The sequence below is a fragment of the Calidris pugnax genome, unplaced genomic scaffold (assembly GCF_001431845.1).
Source record: "Calidris pugnax isolate Ruff unplaced genomic scaffold, ASM143184v1 scaffold103, whole genome shotgun sequence".
Classification (NCBI taxonomy): Eukaryota; Metazoa; Chordata; class Aves; order Charadriiformes; family Scolopacidae; genus Calidris; species Calidris pugnax.
In genome coordinates, this window is record NW_015090990.1 from 539,055 (window position 1) to 565,734 (window position 26,680).

The 26,680-nt window shown below is 38.7% G+C and overlaps 1 protein-coding gene across 1 annotated transcript in view; it reads left to right on the forward strand.

Annotated features, from left to right (window-relative positions):
* Positions 1-26,680, forward strand: part of CNTNAP5 (contactin associated protein-like 5) — a 288,857-nt gene that overhangs the window by 104,505 nt on the left and 157,672 nt on the right. Inside the window, exon 4 of the mRNA XM_014954623.1 lies at positions 20,538-20,685. Coding sequence (XP_014810109.1) covers positions 20,538-20,685 — 148 coding nt within the window. The remainder of the gene's footprint in view (positions 1-20,537; positions 20,686-26,680) is intronic.

Sequence of the window (26,680 nt, forward strand, 5' to 3'; positions counted from 1 at the left end):
TGAACCAGCATGTTAATTTTACTTAGCCCTACTAAAAAATAGTTGACGTTACTTAAATTTTAAATAAACAGTCTGTACCTTTTAGGTGATATGCTGGAGTCTGAGCCTATTCATTTAATTCTTTGAAGTCTTCATGTGACAGGAAATAACATAGCTTTGCTGTAGCATCACAAGATCATCAATGCTTATTCATTTCATTTTTTGGTGAGAGGCTTACCCTTAAATATTCCCCAGAAAAAAAAATTGTGCAACATCCAAGAAGGTTCTAAAAGTAGGAATTTTCTTTATTAATATTTTTTTTCCTTTTGGGGGGGGGGGGGGAGAGGACAGATATTAAAATCCATCCAGTCCATTAATTTCCTTTAGCAAGCTGTTTATGTTCTCAAAGCTGAGTATTGTCACAACTCCTCTCTCTGTTATTTCCTCCACTCTTTAGCCATTCCAGTTTCTCTATACCTTGGAAACAATTTGCGCATTTAATTTTGGAAAATTACTTCAATTTTTAGAACTTTTCAGCGGTCTCAAGTTTCTTGACACCTACAATTAGTGACAATTGCTTGGTGGACTGTGGCTAATGGTTTTCTGGTGAGAGAGAGATAAAATATGTTTTTACATTACTATTACTTTATAACATTTTTATGGAAGTATATAAAGAGTTCACAGCTAAGATCAGAGCGTGTGCTGCCATGCACCACAAACATCCATCAAGTGAGATGATTTCTTCTTAAGAGAGGTTGTGAGTAGGTGAGAAAGACTGAAATGTATTGTTACCTCTATTTGACAGATGCAGAGCCAGGACTTGGGGACTATCTGGACTAAGTGACAAAAAAATTAGTGTGTGACTCTCTGGGCCTTGGTGTGCTGCATTGTTCAATCCAGGGACCTGAATCTGGATGATGATAGAAGTTTCTTCAATAGCATATAAGGGATATAATTTCTGTGCATACCTCAGGACTTGTACAACACAGACTGGGCTGTTAGTGGCGATCACTTGTGAGAGGAAATATGATTTCCTGACTATCTGTAATAATATTAAATCTAATTCATGGTTTTGTATTTATTGCTGAGCATTATGCAGACTTGGCAAGTCATTAAGGACAAAACAGAGTTACTTTAAGATACGCTGAGCACTGAAATACAAGAAATTGAGACTCCAGATTTAAAAATGTAGATGCCAGGGTCATAAGAAGGAAGTTTGTGGGAAAGGTAAAATGAGCACACTGATGTCTTGGAATTTTTGGTGCCAGGTTGTAGCCTGAGACAGTCTTTCTAATTTAGCTGCTGTTCAGCATAAAGTGTCATATTACTGCAATAAATTAGATACATTTTCTTGTACACTATTTCAAGGGACAATAGAGGATAAAGCAATTGTGGAAAAACTCATGCGAGCTGTCTGCCTTTCTGCATGCTAGGGAGTTTAAGCTGTCCTATTTTTTAAAAAATGTTTGCTGTCCACTTCCTCTGCCTACCTGAGTGCATTTTAATACACCTATTCACCATTAAAGCCAATTTCAGCAGCATTGCTGCTTTGTTAAAAATAGACTCCAGGACCATCTTCATTATCTGCAGTGTGAATTGTTTGTTTTAACATGAAACTACTCTGCTCTAGTACTGTCTCTTAAATTGCATGTTACTGTAACAACCACATCCACCCAAAACATTATGATTGTGGCTGAAGAAATACAGTTCTGAATCATGAAGGCACAAGAGTTTAGGTGTGAGTAAAACCAGCTTTCATTTTGCATATACCCACAGACAAACACCATTGAGAATTGTGATTGCAACATGCTGTGTCTTCTGTTCATAGCAATGCCAAGTCAAACTTCAAGTGTGGATTAAAATATGTCCTAGTGAAATGAGGAGGATTTTAGTGATGAAACAATGTATTCCTGAGAATAATTTTAATGATATTCTTTAATCATGTTTTCAAAAGGTGATATTGTATGTATATCCAGCATTTTTATGTATTCAGCAGTTGTATTGTGGCTCTATGAGGGTTGTCATCCAGAGTAGCATAAACCTCGAGAGGTGAGCTGGCTTTGTGCATTCATAGCAGTGTGTCAGCCACTGCTTGCTGCTGATTAGAGTCTCTTGCTCTTTTTCATCCCACCTTGCCTTGCAAATCTAAGTTGGTTGCCTCCTGCAGTGAACAGGCTGAAGGCCAAGGACTGGCAGAGACTTCGAAAGGGGCTGGTGGAGACCATTGAGTCAGCGTGATCGAGACAAGTCAGTGGTATAGTAGATGCATAAACAACCTTGCCAGAGGGTGTTGCAAGCACCTGTGAAATGGCTTTCATAATTCCGATTTATGGTAAGACCAGAGTAGGATATCAATGGAGAGCCTGATGGGCAGAATTTTCAGTCACCTAAAATAATGTTGCAAATAGTCAGTAGGGCAGACTTTTACTTATCAATACAGGTTTTTGAGGAGTATAGGTTACGTATTATTCTCACAGCTAAGATTTTTTGAACTTTGATGCCAACCACACACTGCCGCCACCATCATGCACCGCCATCCCAAAAAGAAAGAAAAAAAAAAAGCTGAAACTTTTGAAACTTCCTTGTATTCTTCTTCTGAGAATCAGTTCAGTACCTTGATTTGTTTAGTTTGGGTCATGTGTCAGGCCTTCTTATATCCATATCGCTCCAAGCAAGCATTCAGAAGGTTATTTATGAGACTGAGATTAGGGGCAAGCTGCAGATCTTTTACCATATTACACTGTCATTCCTATCTAGGAGAATATAGTACAGTTTGTCATACAAGAATTGGCTGTCCCTCTAGGAGGTCTTGAAATAGATAAGTGAGTCCTATTCTCCTTACCTATCTAGGCAATTCAGCAAACCATAGAAAGGAATTAAAAGGTAGTTACAGTAGCCTAAAAAGGACAATAAACCCATAGTTCCAAGTTGACATTAATTATGCTCTTATGAGTTGATAGGGGGACAGTTACTGACAGTAGCACATTTAAGAAACATGATATTGTCACTGTGATATCTTCGGCTGAAAGTAGTTATAATAGCCACTGACTGAGGTTTTGTATTAAGGTTCATGAAACGTATAGTTTTTTCTTCTTAAAATCAAAGAATATCAATTCTAATTCCCAATACTGCTTCTTCAAATCTCAAGGTGTTAGTGAGTCTCTAAGATACATAGAGACAAAGGATGTCTCTACTCTGTATATTAAGATATATTTTAGAATTTACCTTCTGGTTTCAGTGGAGTTGCAAAACTCTACAATTATTTGCAAGTACCCTCATCAGTACCTTCAGCAGAAAAACATTGTCTACCATCCTTCTAGAAGTACTTGTTGCAAACGATGCATGAGTTGGTAGGCAAGTGTAAATAGCAAATACAGGACTCAAGGAGAAGTGGAGATTAAAGAGGAATTTTTTTTTTCCCTAAGCTTTCCTTTTGTTGTAACCCTGTGTTCAAATTTTAAGTGAATTAAAATTTACTGGCATCTGCACTGATATGCTGACATAAAGAGAAGCTACCTGTTAGATTTCAGTAGGATTGGGATTTGAGGCAAACTGCAGGTCCTTACTGCACTGCCCAAACCTTCCTGCTTTAGGAGATGAGAAACCCAATTAGAGATATTAACTAGACTTTCTCAGCTTCCAAAATGTTCTGGTTTGAATTTGTTCCTCTTAAGAAGGTGTTTAAAAATATGCTCTTGTTTTGCTTTGTATTTTACAAGAAGGTTGTGATTTGAGATAAAGTATTGATTTTTACATCCTGCCAAAGGCTCCTGACTTCACCTTGGGCAAGTTTCTCTGTGGTTCAGTGACCCATTATAACAACAGGGATGAGAATTGTCTGCAGTCAGGCTTTTGTCTTGTTGGTGTGGACTGGGAGCATTTTGTAAAAGACCGTACTTTTAAATTCCTGGCAGAATGTAATCTGATTTCTGGTTTGGCGTTTCTGTATTCTAGTGAAATTCTTATCACTGTGTTGTCATATCATCTGGGACATATGGTTGAATAGCTATAAACTTTGTATTCTTTTTCCAACATCAGTGTTTCTTTATTTAATTTTTTCCTTGTTTAATTTGTTTCCTTCATCCAATATTTAAAACTAAAAAGCACAAGCAAACACACACACACAAAAAAAAACAACTTGAAAGGCTAAAACTCAAATGAAAAAAACTGTCCCTTTTATATAATTCAATTAAACATATTCTTCCCATGATGCATTGAGGAAATATATTATTACAGACACAAATCACTTTGTAGTGCTGTATTATTAACTGCTTCTGGGACTGCATGATTTTTTCTACCAGATTAGAAGGAAGAAGCAATAGGATGTCAAGTGAATTAACCTAATTGTTATGGGTCTTTCAACACTAGGACTTCTGTGAGTTCCCAGAAAATGGATGCAAAGATGTGTGTGTTTGTACATACTGCTACAGGCCACATTCCTGGATAAGGGTCTGCCCCAAAGAGCCTGGAATCTGAGAACTGGAAATGTTACATCGTTGTACTAAGGAGACATGTGGTGCCCCACGGTGCAGAGGGGCAGTTTTGGTAGTGTGAAGTCCCAGTGGTCAGAGAGGTGCAAACATTCAAGCACATTTCAGTTGCAAATAGGATTTTACTAAGATGACATTGCCAGGGTAGAGAAAACTCTTCAGGAATTATTTGAAAGTTGTTTTGCTTTGCTGATTCAAATATCTGTAGATTTCATTAAAACATCCTTGTAAAATCATCACAGTAGGAATAAAGAAATGGTGGGTGAAGGATTAGGTGATTCAAAGCAGCCAATCCATTGGGCTCAGGCAGGAGAAAGAGAGGAGTATCACCAGCACTGCAATTGGCCCTTAGGAGTTGGAACAAAGAAACGTGTCTAGTGATGTCTTGCTCAGGATCAGAAACGGTGTATCATGCTTTGAGAAATTAGTGATAGGAAGAATCCAATTTTTTATTGCATTTTGCTTTATTCTGAAGACTTCTCTTCCCCAGTATCCTTTCCTAGAGATTGATGCCAGTTGTTTAAAACGTCTTTAAAACTTTAGGATTTCTAGATCTTTGGAGAGAATTTAAAATGCCCTGGGGATCTCACAGGTGATAACTGTGCACGCATCTGCCTGAGTATTAAAAATAGACTATTTTTATTTAATTGGATGGTGGAGAGCTAGATTTCTCACATCGCTCCGATGGCAGATTCAGGATTTTATGTATGTCAAAACAAAGCCATCTGCGTTTGTTTATATCGCTGTTAGCCTTTTGCAGGAGTCCAAGTGCCTATTTGAAAACCAGTACAGCATCAACCTAACAAGTAAACAGTAAGTCATGCTATAGTTCCTTCCAGCTTCTTGGGCCAATGTGGAGAATTGTTTACTTACATAAGTGTTGGATGAATGTGTGTTAGTCAAACAAAGTTGTGAAAACGAAGACAATGTAATAAAAAAGCCTCGGAGAACATATGAATTAAAAGACTGAGACAGTTTTAAACATTCTCATAAACATTCTCTCTTTTTTCTCAGACCCTTTCACCTCTCAATCCCTTTGGATTATATGGTCATAAAATTTATTTTTGCATTTAAAAATGCAAGATTTATCCAATACAAGATTGCATTCTTTTACTCATTTTACTTCTGATTTTAAAAAAACAAAACCCAAAGCCAAACATCTCTGCTTGAAATAACAGAAATCTGGTTTAATTGATTGAAGGTAATTAACAAGATTGATTGCTCATCCCACCCTCCAATCTAGTTTAGAATTGTAGATTGTATGAGTGATAAATTTGGACGGTTTGCAAAGTTCCTGGTGGATCTTTGATTTCAGATTAGGGTTTTGTAAAGAACCAGGGAATGGAGTGCTGAAACAAAGCTAACAGATGGTGCTGTTTCTCCTTTAAAGGGGCCTCCAACTCAGCTGGCAAGACTTGCTGTTTTTCTGTTTGTCTAGGAGGCTAGTAATCTCTTCTTTCATGGTAATTTGGGAGGGGAATAGTTTAACAAAGCTCACAGAAGTCATACAAGAGAAATTAATATTTATGGATTAATAGGATCTCTAGGGCACAGATCAGGTTAGTCTCCAAAAACCGAAGGAGTTAGTAACATTTGATAGTCAATGGGACCCAAAGTCCTTCCAGCTCAATTTAATTCTTGGTTTGATATGGCAGAGCTCATGGGTAGGTTTCCTCAGCTCTATGATTTTATTTGCTTTGTCTAGACTGGGGCATGAATCAGTTCATGCGTTGCCCTAAGTACCAGGCTTGAAACTTACCATTTGCAACACCTGAAGATGCTTGAAGAAGTTTTTACTCAGTGTGATCTGATTGTGCCTTGGGTGCTTATCATAAGGAAGTGATACCTTGTGATATTTGACCCAATTGCAGTGAAAACTATTGCCAAGGGTGACCTTAGAAATAAATCATGCCTTTTCTACATACCTTTATGGTGCCAAAAAATGAAAGAGGGGTTCATCTGTTTAAAATATTCATTTCTGTTTTTCTTTGATAGATGACAGTAGCTCTCTTTAAGGTTAAGAGTGCATCCTGGTCCTCCTGATTTCTGTCAGCTGCTTCCCAAAGGGTAAGAAAAGGCTGGTATCTGCTGGGCCTAGATACCTGGGTGTTTCCCACTGTGCCCATCTCTATCTGCTTGCATTTGGAACTGGAAATACCATTAGACAGTGAAATTTGGAGAAAGTCAGCACTGAACAGCAAATCCCCAAGAGTTGCCAAGCATAGTACTTTCTAATGGCTGAGATAAAGCCCTTTGGCTTGGAGACACCTAAACTTGATACACTCTTAAGTGCGATACAGTTTGTAAAGATGGTCAGCTAGGAAGGAGTTGAAAGGAAACCAGTGGGCTTGTGGTGCAAAATCTGTATTTGATTTCCAAATAACTGCAGTTACAATCCCAGGTTCTGACTAGTCAACTTATGGGTAAATTTTCCTTTTGAAAAATGAATGATGTTAGTATCATTTTTTTTGTTGTTTGTTCAAAGGAAAAGAACATTTTTGGTGATTTTTTTTCAAAGAGAAACTTTGAAAATAACTTTTTTCAGATTTCTCCCATTCAGTATAGTTGTTGGGAAAAAAGACAATAAATAAATAGTCCAGAAATAAATTTAGTTTGTTGTTGGTTTTTTTGATGCACAATTTCCTATGAAATGTCACCAGCTCTAAATAAGAATTTTTCTGAATCTTTTTCACTGGGGGAAAATAAGTAGAAATTTTGCAACCTTTTTGTCAGTAAATGCTCTGAGACACTAAATAATTATGAATCTCAATATACCTGTCTTGTATTGAAGAGCTTACAAGTTTTATTAGTTTTGCATTTTCTGTGGTCTTTTTTTTTCTTTAGAGGGTTAGTGAAGTGATCAGCATAATTTAGAGGGAGATTTGACATTTCACATAGACAGACCTAAAACTTGGACTAGAAACATGGACACTAGGACATGTCCAGGAATCCCCAGCAAAATGAAAGCTGCTGGGTCCACAAGTTTTTTGAAAATGCTCTTAGTTGTTTAGCTTTTGTGTGCTAGTAAACATAAATAATACTACCCCAATCTCCTGCTATGTCAGTCATTCATTATTTTGTAGCTGTGTATTGTATTCCACTTCAGACTATTTTTTGAAGCTAAAAAATGTCAATCTGCTTAATCTTTTCAGAATCTGAAGAAGTTTTATACCATTGGCCTATCTTCTTTTTCTATATTTTTTCCAATTCAACAATGTCTTTGTCAGATGGACAAACCTTCACAGTTTTCAAGTTGTGGTCACTTAGCTGTTTGTATATATAATATATTATTGATGCTTTCTAGTTGCTTGTTCTCCTCTTTTTCAAGTAATTCCAAATATCCTCTTTGAGGTTTTGGCCATATGTGAGTTCAGAACTGATGCTTGCATCCAATGATTTACAAGACTTGAAGATTCCTGAATGACAGTAGCAGATTTCCAACCTATTTTAAGACGTAGTGGAGTGGGGTGTGTGGTGAGGATGATTTGGTTTGTGTGCTGTGGTACTTTACATATGCTGATACTATTCATTTTCCAATTTAGTGCCTAATCATTCAGTATCATCAGATCCTTGTGCAGCTCTTCACAGTCAGTCAGTATTTTTACAACCCACCAAATGTCACGTTACCATGAAGTTGTGTCAGTTTTCTATATTCTGTGTTTTCTTTGGTTTTCTTATGAAGTCAAGAAATAGCATAGATCAGACTCGGTATCCCTTGGTGTCCACTGATAATTTTCTTCCTAACCTGTATTTCCTTTCTTTGTTATTTTCTCTAATAAATTACTAACCCATAATGGCACATTGTCTTTTGTGATTTATCAGCTTGGTTTTTTTGCTTTTTATCTTTCAGTGTTTATCAACTAAAACTTGATGAAAGTGCAACTGCATAGCATCAATTGTACTGTCATTATCAATACATAAACTGATTCCTTTGAAGACTTTTAATAAAATTGTGAGGTCTATCTTCCATCCAGAAAAAAAACCTAAGACATCTTTTAGTCATGATATAATGATCTGCTTGTTTACTTATTCTCATTTATGGATTTATTTGCTTGTGGGTGCCCAGGCCGGTCTTAAAGCCCTTAAAACGTGCTTCTGCATTTGCCACCTTCCATCTCTCTGGTAATGAAGTAAATTTCCTTGATAAGATAGACATCACAGCTAATAGGTGAGCAATTTTATATTGAATTTCCTTGTGGAAGAAAATTGACAGAGCTTAGTGGATTTCTTTTGTTTATTTTATAAATTAATTCAGCACTTCAATTTTAAATGCTTTTTCTCACCTGTTTTCCCGAAAGAAAAAACTTAGAGTTGAAAATATCTTAAGCTATATCCTACTCGGCTCAGATGCAATGATTTCATTTAACATCTCATCTATGGCCTTGTTCTTCAAGGCTGTTTTGCAGACTTTTTCTCAGGTTTTCTTCCTATCACATGTTTAAAAAGGTATTCATTGCTAGTTTTTATGCCTTGTATCAAATGACTTAATATTTTTAAAATTTCTACATTATGCTGATATTCTGTATTTACAGACCTGATCCTGACTTCCATTTTCATCATTTAAATGTGACTCCTTCTTTAGAAGGAAGTCTTTCTACTTCAAATAGATTCTTTTAGTCTCTTGTTTTACCAGATTGTTTTTATTCCCTTCCTTTTAAAGAATTTTTTTTTTTCAGAATGAATGGCAAGTATGTATTTTGGTTGTCTAATATGATGACTTTACAATACCTCTATGGTGCTTAAAATGATTTCTCCTGCTTTTACTTTTAAATCCTAATTTTTATGTGTTGGGATGAGAATGCTCATCTGAGACTCTCCAAGGATACCATTTAATAAAAGATCTGGGAACCTGCAGAATTGCTGCATATTCTTTTAGTTATAGTGTGTTGATTTAGTGATGTTTTAAATAACTGTTGTCTTAACGCTGTGTTTTCTCAGCATGGGTACCGATTCAGGTATCCGTTAATACTATGCGGCAGAAACCTGATGAGTTCAAATGTGCATGAGACTATAGCATAGATGCAGATGCAGTTAAGGACATAAGAGTGTCCTTCTTCATTAGAAGATAAATTTTCATATTTGCACAGTCCTCCTCTGGCAGAAAATGAGCTCATCTTTGCTGAGGACTGAAGAGTGAACGCATGCCCTAGCACAGCTTATTATGCAGGCCTCACAGTATGCAGAAGTTTGAAAGGAAATCCTGTAATAGGTTAATTTTCCTCTCTGTAGGTTTCATTGTCTCTTCTTTGTTACTTTTCAAGGTGTAGCTACTCATACTGCTTTGGGGGAAAAAAAAAATCTTAAACACAAAGTCTTCTTCTTAATATTTTCAAAAGATACTTGGTGTTTCTATTATTGTTTTAAAGGCAAAATCTTTCATGGATCCAACTCATGGGTCCTTTCTTTTACCTATGATCAGGAGATTAAAAATAATAAAAGAGCCCTGTGTGCTAGATTTCACACCTCAGAAGAAGGGCTGGTTAAGCAGCTAATGTTTTTTTTAATTACTTTTAAAATTTATTTATTTATTCCTTCCCCCCTCTGCTAGTCTCATTTCCCATATTTCAATGGGAAATGTTGGTACCATTAAAGAGACTCCTAAGGTTTCTAGTTTTTAAGTGTTTGGCTGGCTATGGTTTAGGGGAAAAAATATATATATAATTCTTTCCCTTCACTTAAATCATTTTCCTTCACAAAAATCATAACTCTGATTCAATTTCTTTAAAAGTATCCATTAAGGTAAGTCTTGGGCTGCAGGTCCATACAGAAATAAACTATTTTTCTTAATATTCTTACATCACTCAAACAGTGTGTGAGGCTCCTGAGCCTATTGCCACATAGTGGAAGGCTTAAGCATGATCACTGCATTGCTAAACATAATATTCCTATTTTGAAATATGCTTTTTTACAAGTCCTGAAATTTCTAACTCACTGAGCAGTTCCCATCTTCTTTTCATTTCCAAAATGAAAGTTATGGAGTACTTTTTATTTATGGCCAACTGTGATCTTGGACCTGCTGAATGTCTCAAAACTTGTTTTAATGTCCTACCATAACAATTACAGGACTTTTGCATATGCAGGCAAAATTTACAATTCAGAGTCAGAATACCAGGCTACCTCCTCCTAGGATCAGTAGGAGAATGTTACTTTTTTCACGCTGTCGTTTAGAGAACTTCATGATCTTCAGAGCCTACTGCTGAGGATTTTTTGGTGTGGTTGGCGTAATAAAATGTGTGGTTGAAACTTAATGGGCAGACACGCGTTTGGAAGACATTGTACATATGACCACAGAGATGATGTAAAATCTCGTTTTACTCTATTTGAGGAGGAAGAGAAGTGGTTTCAGTTGCTTTTTGGTCCTGGACATTAATTTCATGTGGTTCAGTGACAGACTCCAGTGTGAAAGTGGAAAGACAGGACTCAAATGTAGGATGCTGCAAACATTACAATTATGCTTTTGTAGCTATGCCAATTAGATTTAACCCTCTTATGGTAAGAGAGACATCTATATAACTCACTAGGCCAAGACTATGGCCGATGTACATGAGTATGGATTCACTGCTCTGAAGGGTGCGGTAATGATTTATGCCAATACAGGGTGTAACTTATGGTGTATTGACACAGGAGAATTTGAAGTTTAACAGGGAATGGTTAAAAAGTCTAGAGAAATAGAGGGGCAAAAAGGTGTGTTTTTCTCGAATTTGCAATTACATGGTGGCTTTGTAAACAGAGCATAACAATCCTTAAAAGCAATTACTATGGTTAGTATTATTTGTAACTCCATTTTGTGTACTTTCTGACAATTACATTCCTGAGAGAAGATCCTTCGTAAGATAAACAGTACAGTGAGATCAGTCCACAGTGCCCTTTTGAGATGTTAATTGTTGTTATCTTGGCTAGGATGTGAACTTTCTCCTACTCAACAGAGGAAAATCCAGAAGGTGATGTATAGGAAAAATATGTGTGTATTTCAGTGCATTATAAAACACTGGAGAAAATCAAGCCTACCTGTTTATCCTCTTCCACAGAATGTTACTTTACTGATCCAAATGAAAATGCCACCAAACTTCAGAACTGGGAAATAATGTAGGATAATGAAGCACAATATTCATCTAAGGTCACCGTTGCACGGAATAACTAGCACCTCTCTGGTGTCATCTTGCTGACTCCGTCTGGCAAATTATGACCAGAGAGATACCAAGTGTACAGCGCTAGCTATTTAAACACACTTTGATGAAGCTAAATACAGGGAAGGTTCCCTCAGTTCACCAACATTGCCAGACATAAACACATTCACTGCATTGTTAATCCCACTAATTTAATGTAGAGCATGAAGGTCTCCATGAGATTTATGCGGAAGAACAGCTGAAATCTATGATTAATGTTGGCAGTGGAAAGAGCAGTTTCAGTCTGTTGGCTAAGGTTAATCTAGTCAAGGTACTGGGGAAATATTTATCCTTTGCTGTGATATGGTTTAAAATACTATCTATATGTAGGATTGCCTTTAAGATGAAGTGCAGGAGGCTGAGTAGAAACAGGAATTAGCTGCCGACTTTTAGCTTAGACTTGTAATTTACGGGTTTAATTTTGCTGCTTCTTGCTTCCATTATTATTAATTTATGTAGCAGTGATAATAATAACAGCGATAACAGCTTCACCTCCAAGTGCTTCAAAGACAGAGCTGATTTTAAAAACTAAAGATAGGGATCGGTTGTCCATCACTGAAATGCAACTATATGTAAGATGCAACATCACATTCGTATGCACACAGTGTCTCAGTAGGACAGGGAAATTGCACTTGGTCCATTGCTGGGAAGAAGGGCAGCCTCACCAACTACAGATTGGATAAACCACTTGGGCTACATCTGTATGAGTAAACAGAAGAGCACAGGGACCATTTTCTAGATCTGAAATTGAAGGATATAGCTCATGTATTACCCATTTGGTAAATTCTCTTTTCTTCAAAAGAGATCACTGTACCCAAGCTGCCTATTGGGAATGGTCTCTGGTGGATATGACATCTCAGACTTTGCCAAGGTACAGTCTGGAAGACTCTGGAAACAGATTGACACTAATTCAAACTCTTTGGACATCAGACTGTCTATTCCAGTATAGAAATCTAGTATTTTGACAGTTGCCGCTGACCAAAACAAGAAAAGAAATTAGAATTTTCTAGGGGTAAATCAGAACAGGAGAAACAGAAAAGAAATAAGGCACAAAGAATTAAGAAATCCTGTAATATTTTGTTTTATTTTATTTGGTCTCAATCAAAATGTTTCATTATCCTAAAGGGACCCAAGAAGCTTCATGTTTTTAATGTCACTCTCATTAAACCGATGTTTTCTGGATTGATACAGACATAAACCAAAGTATTACACAGATTGTCTTCATGGATAGTCTTTAAAAAAAATTAAAACATTTTCTCTTGAAAAATTTTTGATAGTGTAACAATCTGTTTTTTATTGGAAAATCTGTGAATATTTCTACTAACTGTTAGCGCAAGGGTAACACACAACATCCTTAATATAAATGTGGTTTATGTTGGGCAGTCATCTATCTGAGGCTAATGATGTTGTTAACGGTATTTGTTTCCTGTATTTGGGAACTCACTAGCCAGAGAAAATGTATGCATTCAGTGTAATGAGGTAAATCAGAGGCAAATAACCTTCCCACTTGAGCAGATTATTCAAGGAAGTGACGAAGTAGTATGGACCCTGACACATAATTGTGTCTTCTCTCCCCTGGACTCCTCTGCTACATGCAGAAACTGCCAGTAGCTTAGAGGCTACTAGTACTTAGGAACCAAGGTGGACATTGCATTGCACAGCAGTCAGCCCCTCAATAAATACCAAATGTAGTGCATATTTCCCAGCAGGACCCCTGCTTGATAACCCATACTGCAGCCATTCATTTTAATTCTTACTGTAGAGAAAGTTAAACTACCTCTTTGTAGACAAACTTTCACTTTCTTCCCCCCCTTCTCGGGGCTGGAGGAATGGGTAGGGAAGCTTTCACTTCCTCAGATAATATGTTATGGCAGGATAATTTTGACAGATACCTCTTGTATTTTTTTCCTCCTTGCTCCTCTCTAATGGCAGCCTGACTCTGTGCCAGGGGATATTGGTTTTGAGGCTCTTCTCAAAGATGGGTGTTTCAAAGAAGAAAATGTAGCTGCTGATAAGAAAGAAGAAAAGCAGAATGAAGGCTTCTCTTTCTGAAGGTGCAATAGGCTTTAGTCTAGCTAAAGTCATAGTGTTCAGCCTGGAAGGGAAAACATGAACCTGGAAACAGGCAACTCATCTCAGAAGGTTGTTAACCAGAAATGACTGGTTGCCTTTTGTTGTGAAGACCATGGTGCATTAAGAGAAAAGACAGATGAGAAATAGGAGGAGATGCTCTGAGGCGAGTAGAGTACAAAGAGGACACATTCTGCCCTCCAGTCCCTGGACCAGGCTGGCAGCTGTTTCCTCTTGGGCTCAGACTGAAACCTGCTTAAATCAGTGGAAAAAAGTTCTGATTGACTCTCCAAAAAAGGTAACTTTTTTGTATTTGAAGTAAAAATATACCTCATTTTTAGAGAGTGGTTGGAAGAAAATTGAAAGAAAATTTCACTTGCTTTTTGAGAAAGAGAAGTGAGAAAACACGATGTATAGATTTGCTGTCCATACGCCAAATGTGGCTGTGTGGTATGTGAAAACAAAGATCTAAACTGCAGCTTGTTCAGGAGCTGAGCACTCCTCCTTGTCATCCTTTCCTTGTCCCCATGGTCCGATCCCCTCTAATAGCAAAAGGACTTTTAAGGCCACATGCTGAAAGAGGGCAACTCCCAGGGGCCAGGTTCTGCCATGCACCCCTGGGCTGGAGAGCTTCTCTTAATGCATCCTCCGAATGAGGTGGAGCTTTTAGCAGCTCCCAGTCTGGACATGGGATGATTGAGATGACAGCAAAGCCATTTCACTGTATTTCTTCATGAAAGGATATTAACAGTTCTGGCTTGATGTGTTGGGCAGGGCTTTTTCCATTACATAAGCAAAGCAACATTTTTCACTGTTGACGTGCACAGTATGTAGGAAAGATAAGTTGTAAAAAGAACATTTAGACTTTGAAGTCGTATTTTTTTTATTTTATTTTATTTTTAAGCCGTGTTTAATCTCTCTAAGTCCTACGGCTGGGCTAAGGTGAAAGGAGCAGTTTCTAGAATTGCCTGAACTGATGGTTGTTTTTGTTTCACAACAGAAACTAAATGGATTTTTTAATTTTCATTGTTATAAAAAGTCAATGCAAACCTGTCCAGGCCCAAGGTGTTGCTAGCAGGTACTGATGCAGTGTAATTTTTATGTGAAAAAAACCCCTGCAGCATACCATTAAAATCAGAGGCTGCTGAGTTTCCATATGGTGCATTTCTGGCTGTATTGTGTCCTTGTCATGGTAGCATGCAGTCTCTTTCCACACATGGAGACGAAGAACTCTTACTGTAACATGGTTTTGGTCACTGGCTTCCCAAAACCCAGATTTAATACCCACACTCAATAGCCCCACTGAGTTACATCCCAGGTAACGCAAACTCAAGCAGAACTAAAATCCTGTTGACTCTGGAGAAGATAAAAGCTGTCCTTGAGTCAGAGTTTATTTCAATCTAGAAAATGTGAAAAGCTAGGTAATGCCTTCTCCTTCCTGTTTCAGGTTTTCCTATTGTTTCTTAGTTGGAAATTCTTGTATTCTTAAAAGTGCATGTACACTCAAGTATTTGAGAAGGTCCTGAGAGGTATACACCAGGAAGCATGTTCTGTATCACAGTGCTAACTCCTAGCTCCTGATCTTGCTCATCCTAGTAAGGAAGTTTAAGAGGGAGAATGACATTGTTTTACTCTAAGGATTGCAGTTTGGGGATTTATTGCAGGCTTAGCTGCTTTTTATCTCACTTTGGTTCCTTCACCAACCTGCTGGATAGCGTGAATTAAGTGCGCTCCTGTCCTTACTTCTTTAGGCAGTGGAGGCAGCGTACTGCTATGTCATGGGTGAGATTTGAAGGTGGAGTGCTCTTTTTTGTGCTTGTATTTCTTTCACTGAAGGTTGACACGTTGTAAATTGTTAACATCTGTGTTATGTGCCCTCTGCACATTCATAATATGATTTTTTTTTTTCTTCTTCAGCTCAGTTCATCAGAGTGACTTTGGTAGAAATGAGAGTATTCAATACGTCTTAAAATATCTCCCCTAGAAGGCAGTTAACCTCAGGTTTGCCTGCTCACTGCTCAGGGCTGATTGTGCCTATGTTGCTGCTTGCATACTCGTTTTGAACCCATCCCATTACCTGCCTAACAAAGTGGGAGAGCAAAATATATTCAGCAGAGTCATCATGGGAACCACCTTCTGCAGCTCTGTAAATAAGTCACCATTTACTGTGCTGGGGAGGCTGAGATAACATCCCTCATCTGACACTGTCTTTTGAGTTGATTAGGCTTTCATAAGCAGACACTTTTCTTGTACCTGACTTCCACTTTTGTTTCTAAGGGTGGAGACCAGTCTAAGAGTTTGGCCAAAGGGAGATCTAAAGTTTAGCACATCAGATCTCACTGGTATGATCTGGCATAGATCTGAATTAATACATGAGGTAGAGAAACAAATTGTATGTCTGCAGGGTTATTAAACAACTGTCATATTTCACCACAGTTGCATGACATTTTCCTGAACTACCCTTGAACAGCTTTAGGGATCCCCCTGAATGGGGAAGTTGTATAAACAGCCCATTCATTTGAATCGTCGCCTTTCCTGAGGGAGTCATACATCCAGATTCCAGATATCGGTGGTGGGTTTGAGATTTAAACTTCATTTGAAAGTTTTATTTTTCATCAAAACTGGAATTCTGTTTTGTTCGGCTTCAGTATAACTCATGAACCAGGTGGGTTGAGCTCTGGGAAAAGTGTTGTATATACTTGTCTCCTCCTTCCTCTTCCCTATGTGCCAACAGCCGCTGCTGAAGAGGCGGCACTGGTCTTGTCGGACCCTACTCCAAACCACGGCAGCTGCTCCTACCTCACCTCTTTGTGCCAGCGGGACCTGCCTTTGCTGGCTCATAAAAAAAACCTCATAAAATATTACTGTAGTGCCATGGCCTGTGTCACAGCAGGGCAGTACGCAGCCAGGCATCGTGAAACAAGCTTGGTCCGAGAGACAGCCCTGCCCGTGGCAAGCTGTTAACCTTCGAGCCACGAGCACTAGGGAAAAGCTTTTGCCTTCAAGAAGCTGGTGGTAATATTTGGTGTTAATGGACCTTTTTGATTTATAAGACCCATAGAATGCTAGAAGCAGAATTTCCCAGGTAAATCATCAGTCTGTTGTGTTTACAGGGCTTGTAAGAAACTACAGGTTTCAGTGTTATGCTTCCCCCCAGAGCAACTGTGTTGCATAGGAAATGGCATGTGGGTCCTTTGTTTTCTTCACTAGTTCATCGTTTTGCTCCTGTGAATTAATCCATATCAACAACGAGTTGTAATAGAGGTTGTTTCTCAAGAGGAAGTATTTCTGCCATTCTTACCAATAAGTTTGCTGTTAATCAATATTTGAACCTCCAGGGCTACGAAATCTGGTACTGCATCCTTGTTTCATCTCCTTTAATGGATGGATTATTTCTGTGTCAGCTGTGGGTCTAAGTTTTCAAGTGACCATCTGTGGCAATTGGTGTTATTCAATCAGTGGTCTACAGCCCACAGGTGGTCCATAAAACATCAGAAGGTGATCTGTATAGCAGTGGGAGTTGGAAGCAAAAATCAAAGCAATCCTAAAGGCATACACAGCGATGCCCCACGGTTAGCAGCAAGCAGTGATGTGCCCGCTGCATGCAAAATCATCTCGTAGGCGCAGATCGATGGGTACAGCATCGCATGTGAATTTTTTCCCCCCAAAGGTTCATTGGCTCTTTGATTACTAGAGAAGCTTGAGAAACACTGCTTTAAGTGGTGTATTGGAGTCTTGAAGGCTTTATTTTTACCAAGATGATGTTTCAATGTGGGAAGGACATTTTTACATAGTTGCACATCAGGTTTGGAATCAAGTGATCTAGAATCTGGATGTGGGTAATTCGGGCTCTTCCTTAAGGTGTTGTAAAGGAAACTATCTAGCACAGATGCCTGTGGGTGGGTACCTGGGTCTACTTGCAGACGTTGGGGTACAGCTGTCTCTGTTTTACCTGGCAAAACGACAAAGCTCCTTTGCCTGTACTGGCAGTCCCTGAAGTGTGCAGTACACACCATCTGCCCGAAGGCAGAGAGAGGGCTGCCTCTTGTGTGCGAGCAGCGGGGACGCTCCCGTGCGTTGTGCCTGGGTGTTTGGTTTGCACAAGTTTTCCAAAAAATGCCTTTCTAGGTTTGCAAAAGAGGTGTCAAGCCTGCCCTTACCAACAGTTGCAAGAGGTCATGAACTGCCTGGGTGGTTTTCCAGTGGCCACGAGGGCCCAATGATCACAGCGAGGAATGTGTGGGCTGTTTAGCACACAGTTGTATTCGCAAATCACCTAGTTCCCATTAGTTTGTAATTGCAAGGAGATATTTCTAGAGGTGCTGTGCTTTTCAACTTGGTCTTTCTCCCAGAATGTTTTCTTTTTTTGTATGAAACAAAAAATGATTACCTTGTGGGCCTCTGATGTAATGTGCAGTATTGACAGCCTGGGGTATGAAAGGATTATGAGAAAAAAACAACACAGACTCTTGTTTCACAGTATTGTTATATTAACGTATAATATTTTTTTTAAAATATTTTTTTCTCTTAATTTTCACCTTTTGCTTGCATTCCAGTCACTGCATTTTAAGCTTTTCTTCACAATTGGGAGGACTGGAAAACCTTTGCTTCCCCTCTGTTCTTTTTCTTCTTTCTTCTTTCTTTTTTATCGTATGAAAGCTGAGATTTTTAAATAATCATAGGATTCCAAGAGGATGAGGTTTCTAAGCAAACAAACAGAAAACAACAATCCCCTTTATCCATCTTACACATCCAGGAGTGTCTTAATAAAAATGTGAACGCTGCCACACCTCTGACTGTAAGACTTAGTCTCTGCTGACAGTTTCATTTGAAATACAAGGAAAAAGACTCTGAAATAATCTCTGCTGGAATTTGAATTTGTCTCCTATCTGGAAAGCAGTATGAGTAAGCCCAGGATATCTTGAAGTGCTACTTGTGGCACTCAAAACATATCTGATGGGCAAGGCTGCAGTTCACTGCTGTATGTGATTAACTTTGAATTTAGATCAGCAAGAATCCCCATCCAAAAATTTTTATTTATATTAGTTGAATTTATGAGAGGTTATTTAACCATCACATAATACTTGTAGAAAACAAGATCTTGTACATAAAAAGTTTAGAATAAGAGATATAGGTTAAGAAAACCTTCAGGGACAGTTGGGATAACTGAACTATATATTTTTTCAGCCTGATATGCTCCTAATAAAAAGGATTTTACAGATCACATGTTTTGAAGAGTCCCTCATCACTTCACTGAGGTAACTAGGGTTGTGAGAGAACATTTCAGTAAAACTGTTCATCTTCGGAGACAAGCAATACCAGCAATGAAATGCACTTGCAAAACATGTTTTAGGAATTGAGATAGGTGCTGTATTTTGCATTCATGACTGGGTGGAAAATAAGGTTTATTGCATATAAGGGAATCTTTCCAACCAAGAGTTTTTAAGGTGAAATTAAAAAAAACATGGTATTGTTTAAAAGCATTGTGCCTCAGAAATGTTCAAGGATATTTTTTATTGAATCTAGTTCTAATAAAACAATATCATGCTGGGTGTAGTACAAAAAGAACATACTAAATTTGAAATTTTACACCATTTTTAACAACATTTGGGAAAAAGTTGGAATGCTTACATTTGAGTAAAAAATTAAACAGCTGCTAATTAGCCCTTGTTTTCAAAGTGGGAATGAAACTGTCAATCCCTATAACTCATCCTTCACCTGATAAGAATGAATTGTAGGTTTGTTTTACTGGGGTTATATCAATTTGTGCTTGCAGTTGTATTGCATAGTTGACTGGTACCAACTTTTGAACTGCAGAAGCATTTAAAAGTGTTATAACTTTTTGTGATGAAATTTTATACTCGCAAAGCAAAGGACCTCTTACAAATACAGCTTTCCTATGAGATTGGTTTTCTGTAAGTTCTGTCTTTGGTTTTCATGTTTTACAAAACTGTTAGCTTCAAATTTAAATCCTAGCTGACTTACTCAAATGTTTTGAAGATAGCAGGAAGTCTGTGATATTTCTAGCCTGATATTACAGAGTAAGGTTGCAAAGATGAATTGAAAAATCTTCGGGCAAGATCAGAATTTGGATGCTTGTCTTAAGGTTTGTCTTTGAAATCCTGCAGTCATTCTTCATCCATGAGAGAATTTCTTCTTGTTGAGTGATAATTCTGAGTAAGGCCATTAATTTTGGCTTGCAGTTACAGGCAATTAATCAAATAGGCAAGAAAAACAGTTAAATTATTATTGTTTGCAAACCTTAACTCTCTTGGGTGGAAACACAGTTGAAATGCTGACTCTCCTGTGTACTGACTCAAGCTTTCATTTCTTCCTGTGTCTTCCTTGAGTTTTATGTGGCATATCTGGATGTGCACTTTCCTGTTCATCTTCCCAGGCTCTGACCAGCCTTAGTGCCTTGTGACCTTCTTTTTCCACTACCCAAAAGTAGGCTAAACTGGGCGCCATCCTACACTTGCTGAAGGGACTGCGGGTATGTTAGGGGACAATAGAATATTGTGGTGCACAGAAACATTCTGTGTTTGCAGAAATTATGCAGCGTCTTCTGTAACATCCCCATCTACAACCTTCTTTTGTAACTCACTGTATATGTCCCCCCATTCTGCTGAGGTGCTCAGTGTGTTGCTGATTCCCTCCTTTTTCTGCATAAAAGACACAGCACTTAGAAGAAAAATTGACAACCATTTAAATAATATTGAGTAATTTATGAGACTGAGAATCGGGAAGAGGGGTGGCAGTTCACAGCCTTAATTCAATGTGTTGCAGTCACCTGTCAGTGCTAAATGTCTCACCAAGGCTCTCTGTCTTCCAGGTTTTCACAGGGAACAGCAATGCTGACAGTGTGGTTCACCACAAATTTCTGCACTCCATGAAAGCCCGCTTCTTGCGCTTCATCCCTCTGAAGTGGAATGTTGGTGGGCGGATAGGACTGAGAGTTGAGGTCTTCGGCTGCTCCTATAGTAAGTGGCTATATCTTAACCCATGTTTTCTCAATGAGATTTTTGTCAGTGCTGTGGGAGGGGTCCAGCGTAAGTTTTATGGGTAAAAATGTAATGGGAAATACATAGCCATCGTTTATTTTTTCAGTAGTTGTTCTTGCCTTTCTGCTCATGGGTGTGCTGGCCCATCTAGCTCAGCTGGTGGAGCTTTTTGAGTCCACCACAGGGCAATCTGCCGCTTCTTGTGAGTGCAAGGCAGTCAGATGCTGCAAAAACAGCTGCTCTGCTGGAGGGCACGGTGCTATTTGGGAACTTTTGTAGGGCTTTATTTAGGACTGGTGCCACCTTTTGCTAAAATAGTTTCTTTTTGTTTTTAAGGCAAATTAAGTAGTTGTTGAGGGAAATGCTGCAGATTGTACAACTAGTACTTCTATTTTGAGGCTCATGACTTTATAGCTCCAGAAAGCAGAGAACTCAGCTGGTGCTTAAACTGCTTTTGCATGAGGGTTTTTTTGGCACTCTTTTTCATAATACATGGTGATGATGCTCTAAGACATGGTTCTAAGACATGATGTGCAGTGCTTTGTCACATGAACTTTGGAGCAGCCTATAAACATTTTTGCCTTGGGACATTTTGGCCACAAAATTATGTTGGTGTACTGCTACAGTTGTATGACCTATCACCACAGAGGACTATGAATGTAAAGAAAAAGGACCAGTGTTTCTCCCTTGCACAAAATGAGAACAAGTCCACAAATGAGGAAACATATGCCTGGCATTTTTTTCTCAGGTGGCTGTGGGGTTGTTTCTGAAATGGTCAAATGTGACTTGAGACACTGCTGGAGACAGGAGATATTGCTGGGGAGAGTTCAGGGCATTAACAGCATTTTACCAGTAAATTCAACATGGTGTGGCACAAGTCACCACCATGTGACACTTCTGTATGTGTACATCTCTCAGTTTAGCTCAGGTCTCCATCTGCTCCTACTGGGTGCAGAAAAGGGGTTGTAAGATAATAAACGAAATAACTATTTGTGAGACTTTTTAAATTAATCTGAGGAGAATTAAAGAGCAAAGTGCCTGAAACGTTTTGAATTCACATGATGCCATTGGACAGAGACACAGCTCCAGGATTATGTGGCCTCATCACTACATTCGGGTCTTAGGACTGATTCACATGGCTTAACAGGGAGATCCTTGTTATGGTCTTGTGTGTAGATCTAAAAGATCCATTTAGCTTTTTTTAAATGCTGCTTCTCCACCTACTTTGATGGAGACTATTTTGATGGCACTGTGGACCACCATTCATTTAAGTACAGACCTTCAACATACCGGTCTGGATGGATGGTCACTAGGGCAAGAGACCCTTTCTAGGCCTGCTAGTGGACATGGAAACTGAAACCTAGAAATCAAAACCAACTGCCTTAGCTGCTTTGGAATGATGTCATCATTCTCATCTGTTTTCAAAGAGCTTTCTTCTGTTAATTATGACCAAACTTCTTCAGTGAAGAGTACAGTCCAAACAGACGTGCAACAAATAGAACTCAAACTGATGGCTGAATATGTTTTGGTGCTACTCCATGTGAAATACTACACGAGCGCTACTTTCATGTTGGACTATGGCTGTAGCCTGTATGATATGAAGAAGACTTCAGAGTCACCTGCAGGCTGAAATTTTTTGTGCTGATATCATCTAAGTCTTCATCTTTGTCCTGTACCCTGCAGTTACAGGAAATAAAAATGGTTGTGCAGAATTAAAGTATGAGATTGAAGCAAGCCAGAAAGGAAATAAAGGGATTCATAAAAGTTTTATGGAGTGTTGAAATATTAATTCCGTTTATATAAATGTGCCATTCAAACTTCTCTCTGGCAAATTGCATATGCCAAGCAATACCTGCCTACAAGTTTTGCTTATATAGTTTCAGAGTCTTGGCTACTCCTAACCCAGGCACTCCAGCACTGCACAAAAGATGTTTGATCATTTATAAAATGTCATCTTTACTGTTATACTGACAGAATATCTGCAGCAGATCCTGAGCTGATGTACACCTACATAACAGCATTTTGTAATGTTTGACAGCATACAGGCTCATCCACCATGTTCAATTCTGGCACAAGATATATATTAGTAATTTGAAAAGAGTTTAAAAAAAATGACAACAAAAATCACTAAAGACAGACTGTTGGACAAGCCAGGAAGGAAATGGAGCTAGAAGAAGAACAAATGTTCCAAATGTGCACCATGTCTAAGAAATGACCCTTCATACACGTATCTGTCTGCATATGACAGAAGGAATGTGAGGCTAGGAGTAGGGGCAGTATTACAGTCGCTACCTGTACCAAAGGCTTCAGCTGATATAAATTTATCCATAAGAGCCAAATTCCCAGTTATGCCTTATCCTTTTTAAGCTGTTGTAATGACTTAAAGGCTTCTATAGGTAAACAAACTCAGAGTATTTGATCTTAAGTCCACTGAAGTTGAAGAAAGGATTTTCGCTGGCATTTTAGCTTTGGATCCAGTCCTGAAGTATAGGATAAAAAGACAACACATGGATGGGGAACACGTATGAGCCAAATCCTTCACAAACATTCATTTGTGACTGTGAGGTCATTTCTACCTCTTAGCCCACTAGTAGAAGCAGGTTGAAATTCAGATTATGCTGGACTCCTGGATGTCCATTTGACCTTCAGGCAAATGTTGCCCCAGAAGTGCAGCACCTGATCTGGAAACAGAGTTGTTTCCTATTGATATCTGAGACAAAAAACTGCTGAAGTAAAGTTTTCATTTACAAGCGAGTTGGAGACCCTTTTTGTGTAAGTGTCAGCATTCATTGGTTGGCTGAAACAAAAGTCTGGGGACACTGACAGCTTAGGCTGTTTCATATGCTGCTGCACATCTGTTAAAACCCTGGAACTACTGCCAAACATGCAGCTGAGCACCTCTCTGCAATACACCAGGGCATGCCTGTGGTTCCTTGGGTGGTCTGTTCACATCAGCTCCTTTTTAACCTTGCATATTCGAGCAGAAGACAGCTGTAGGAGAGGTTTGTGGCTTCGCTGCTGCTTAAGCATTTTTGTGATGGCAAAGTTAGGTGAATGTGATGCTCCTGTTCCAGCACAAGGCTCTGATGTCCCATTTTTGGAGTATGACTGATCTGTGCAGCATACTCTGCTGAAGATGTCCCAGGAGCGTGACCTTGTGCTAACTTTTGGCAAATGCAGCTTTCAATGATGACTATTTAGTAGGGGGTGTGTGGAAGGCATCAAATCTTGTAGGTCACCAAATACTGACAGGACACAGTAACAATAAATACTAAAGAATCATATTAGAAATTAACTATTATGTGCAGTGGATGCCAAAGTGGCAAACTCAAGGTGTAATTGCACTGTGCTGCTGAGTGACACTCACTGTTGTTACTCCTGCTAGAAGTAATTTACTACTAGGAATTTATCCCCAAAACACCTCTGTTAAACAACAGGACTTTTGTCTTCCCCCCCCCCTTTTTTTTCTTTTCACCCTCTAATTGGGTGCCAGTTGACATTATTTCTTTGGAACATTAAAACATATTTTTAACAGCAAAGCTGTTTCAAACATGTGAGTGTGCTTGACCTTATCCCATACGTATTGAAGTTCCTGTACAACAGAGCACTCCAAGGCCGTCAAATCAGCTGGAATTCACAGATGACTAATGTTGTTTACTTTCTTACACAGAAAGTATGTATTTAAATGAAAATTAATTACAGTTATTTGAAATTCCTGTAAAGATTCCATCATACATCCTCAAAATAGGTTCTGAGACAGAAAGGAGATGATCTTGATCTGAAAATACATATTAGCATTTCCTGTTCAGAAAATGATTTATGATCAGTTAAATAGAAATTTCCATGCAGAGGTATGTGTAAGCTTTCAGTGTCCCTTTGCAGCAGTGGCTCCAGAAGCAGTGTGATTGTAACAGATAACCAGAGCTGCAGCAGCAGATATGTTCAGACAAATGGCAAACCAATTGCTTTTGATGCTGGGGGTGCTGGGGGAGCAGGAGGGGGGAATGAGTATATCTTTATACTTGGGAAAAGTCTTGTTAGCTTAGTGCAGGAAAAATAATATCTGCTGACACAATTGCTTTTATAGGGTAAGATTTGTAGCTGCATTGAAGATCATATTCTGATCATATTCTATAACTGGTTAACAGCCCAAAATGCATCAGCAGAGTCAGGTGTATGTGCAGTTAACAGGCTGGGAAAACACAGGAGAAACAGTGATAGGGTGTGAGACAGAGTATCTTCTGCTTTTGAGAGCCAACTTCTTCATTTGCAGTTCAGGACTCCAATTTCTAGTCTTTTGCTGTCATTGCTTCGGGGAATATGATCTGATAATGTGCTTTTTGATTAAATGATATTTTTACTGGATCTTTTTTCTGTCTGGTTTTTTTTTTTACTTTTTTTTTTTTTTTTCTCCTGCCTTTCTCCATACTCTCTTTTGTCTTCTTATGAGATAGAAAAGAATGCATTGCAGAGAACCACTTAATGACTGGTGGGCATTGACCACTAGTGTTTGTAACCAGCTGTGTGAAATAAATACCTAGACAATTTCTTACCAAGAGGCAGACATAGATTTGTGATAGGAAAAAACTTGCTCAGAGAACAGTCACCTCTGCAGTGCTCATCCACATTCATCCCTTGGATTGCATGCCTGAGAGGATTATGGAGAGGGAGGTCAGATTTCTTCAGACTCTCTCAAGCCAGTAAGGCATGACTGGCCAGGAGAGACATCTGTTCAGACCAGGAACAGTTCTGCAAGGAGTTAAACTTCTGTTCATTGCCGCAAGTGTGAGACCAAAAGTCCCTGTCTCAAACTGCAACTGTTCCTGCACGATATTTTTGTATTTTGTAATACCTTTGCCATGTAAGTGTTTTCTTTTTCCAAAAACACTACGAGAACCATCTTTGTCAGAATGAACGTTTATCCTCTCTGCTCCAGGAGCAGATTGCTGCACAAGTAAATCCCATGCTCTCACATTGCTCCCAGTCTGGACCCTCTCAGCATAACTGGTCCCACGCATTGAGCTCTGTGGTCACATTCTCCCCCCCCACCACCACCTTTTTAAATGCTGAATTAACCTTGTAATCCAGCTTCAACTGCCTGTGTTTTCACTTACTCCCAAGTGACTTCAATGTTTGAAGCTGTGTTGGGAAAGCAAATTCAAGTGGAACAATGTAACCAGGGCCCCTGGGACCAGAAACTCTACTGAGTTTCAGAAAAGCATGATGAATGATTTCTATTTTATAGGAGCTTCTTCACCTGTGAGCAGAAGGAAGTATGCATTTACAGCAGAGGCATCTGTTTGAACTGTTGGTCAGAGGAGAGTAACATGAAAGAAATGTCTTTAGCCTGATCTCACTTTTGATTTCTCATCCTTGTTCTCTTGCTACAAGTGGATTATGGACATACATGGACTAAATAAACACTAAGTAAACAAGCAGGTTTTCTGGACTGACTGTATTAGAATTATGCTGTATCTTTCAGTTTTTAACAGGAAGCCAACGATTTGTTGTCACGCAGACTGCCACTAATGACTTTTGGCTGTCAGTGTTAGCATTTATTTGACATATTCCCATTTCATTCAGGGCTATTTATTGGCCAATGTGCTCACAACCGATAATTAGCGAAGCAGAACTTTTCAGAAACAGGTTTTCCTTTGTGTTCTACTCTGTTAATGTCAGTGGTAGAGCTCTTCAGAAAATTGCATGTTATGCTGTGGAGAGTTAAGAACAAGGACTGAAGTGTGAATTCAGACTGGTTGAAAGCCTAGATCTTAAGAAGAAGAAAAGGCCACTATTACAGCAACCTTGAATCAGTGCTCTCTTACAATATTTTTGTTTTTTGAGAGCTAGGCGGAAAATCAACTTTAACTGAGAAATGTGCTGGAAATCAAGGACTTCTTTATAAGCTATTTCCTAATTCCTGACTGTGTTAAAATGAAACCGTTTTATGATACATTTGCAATTTACTTTAAAC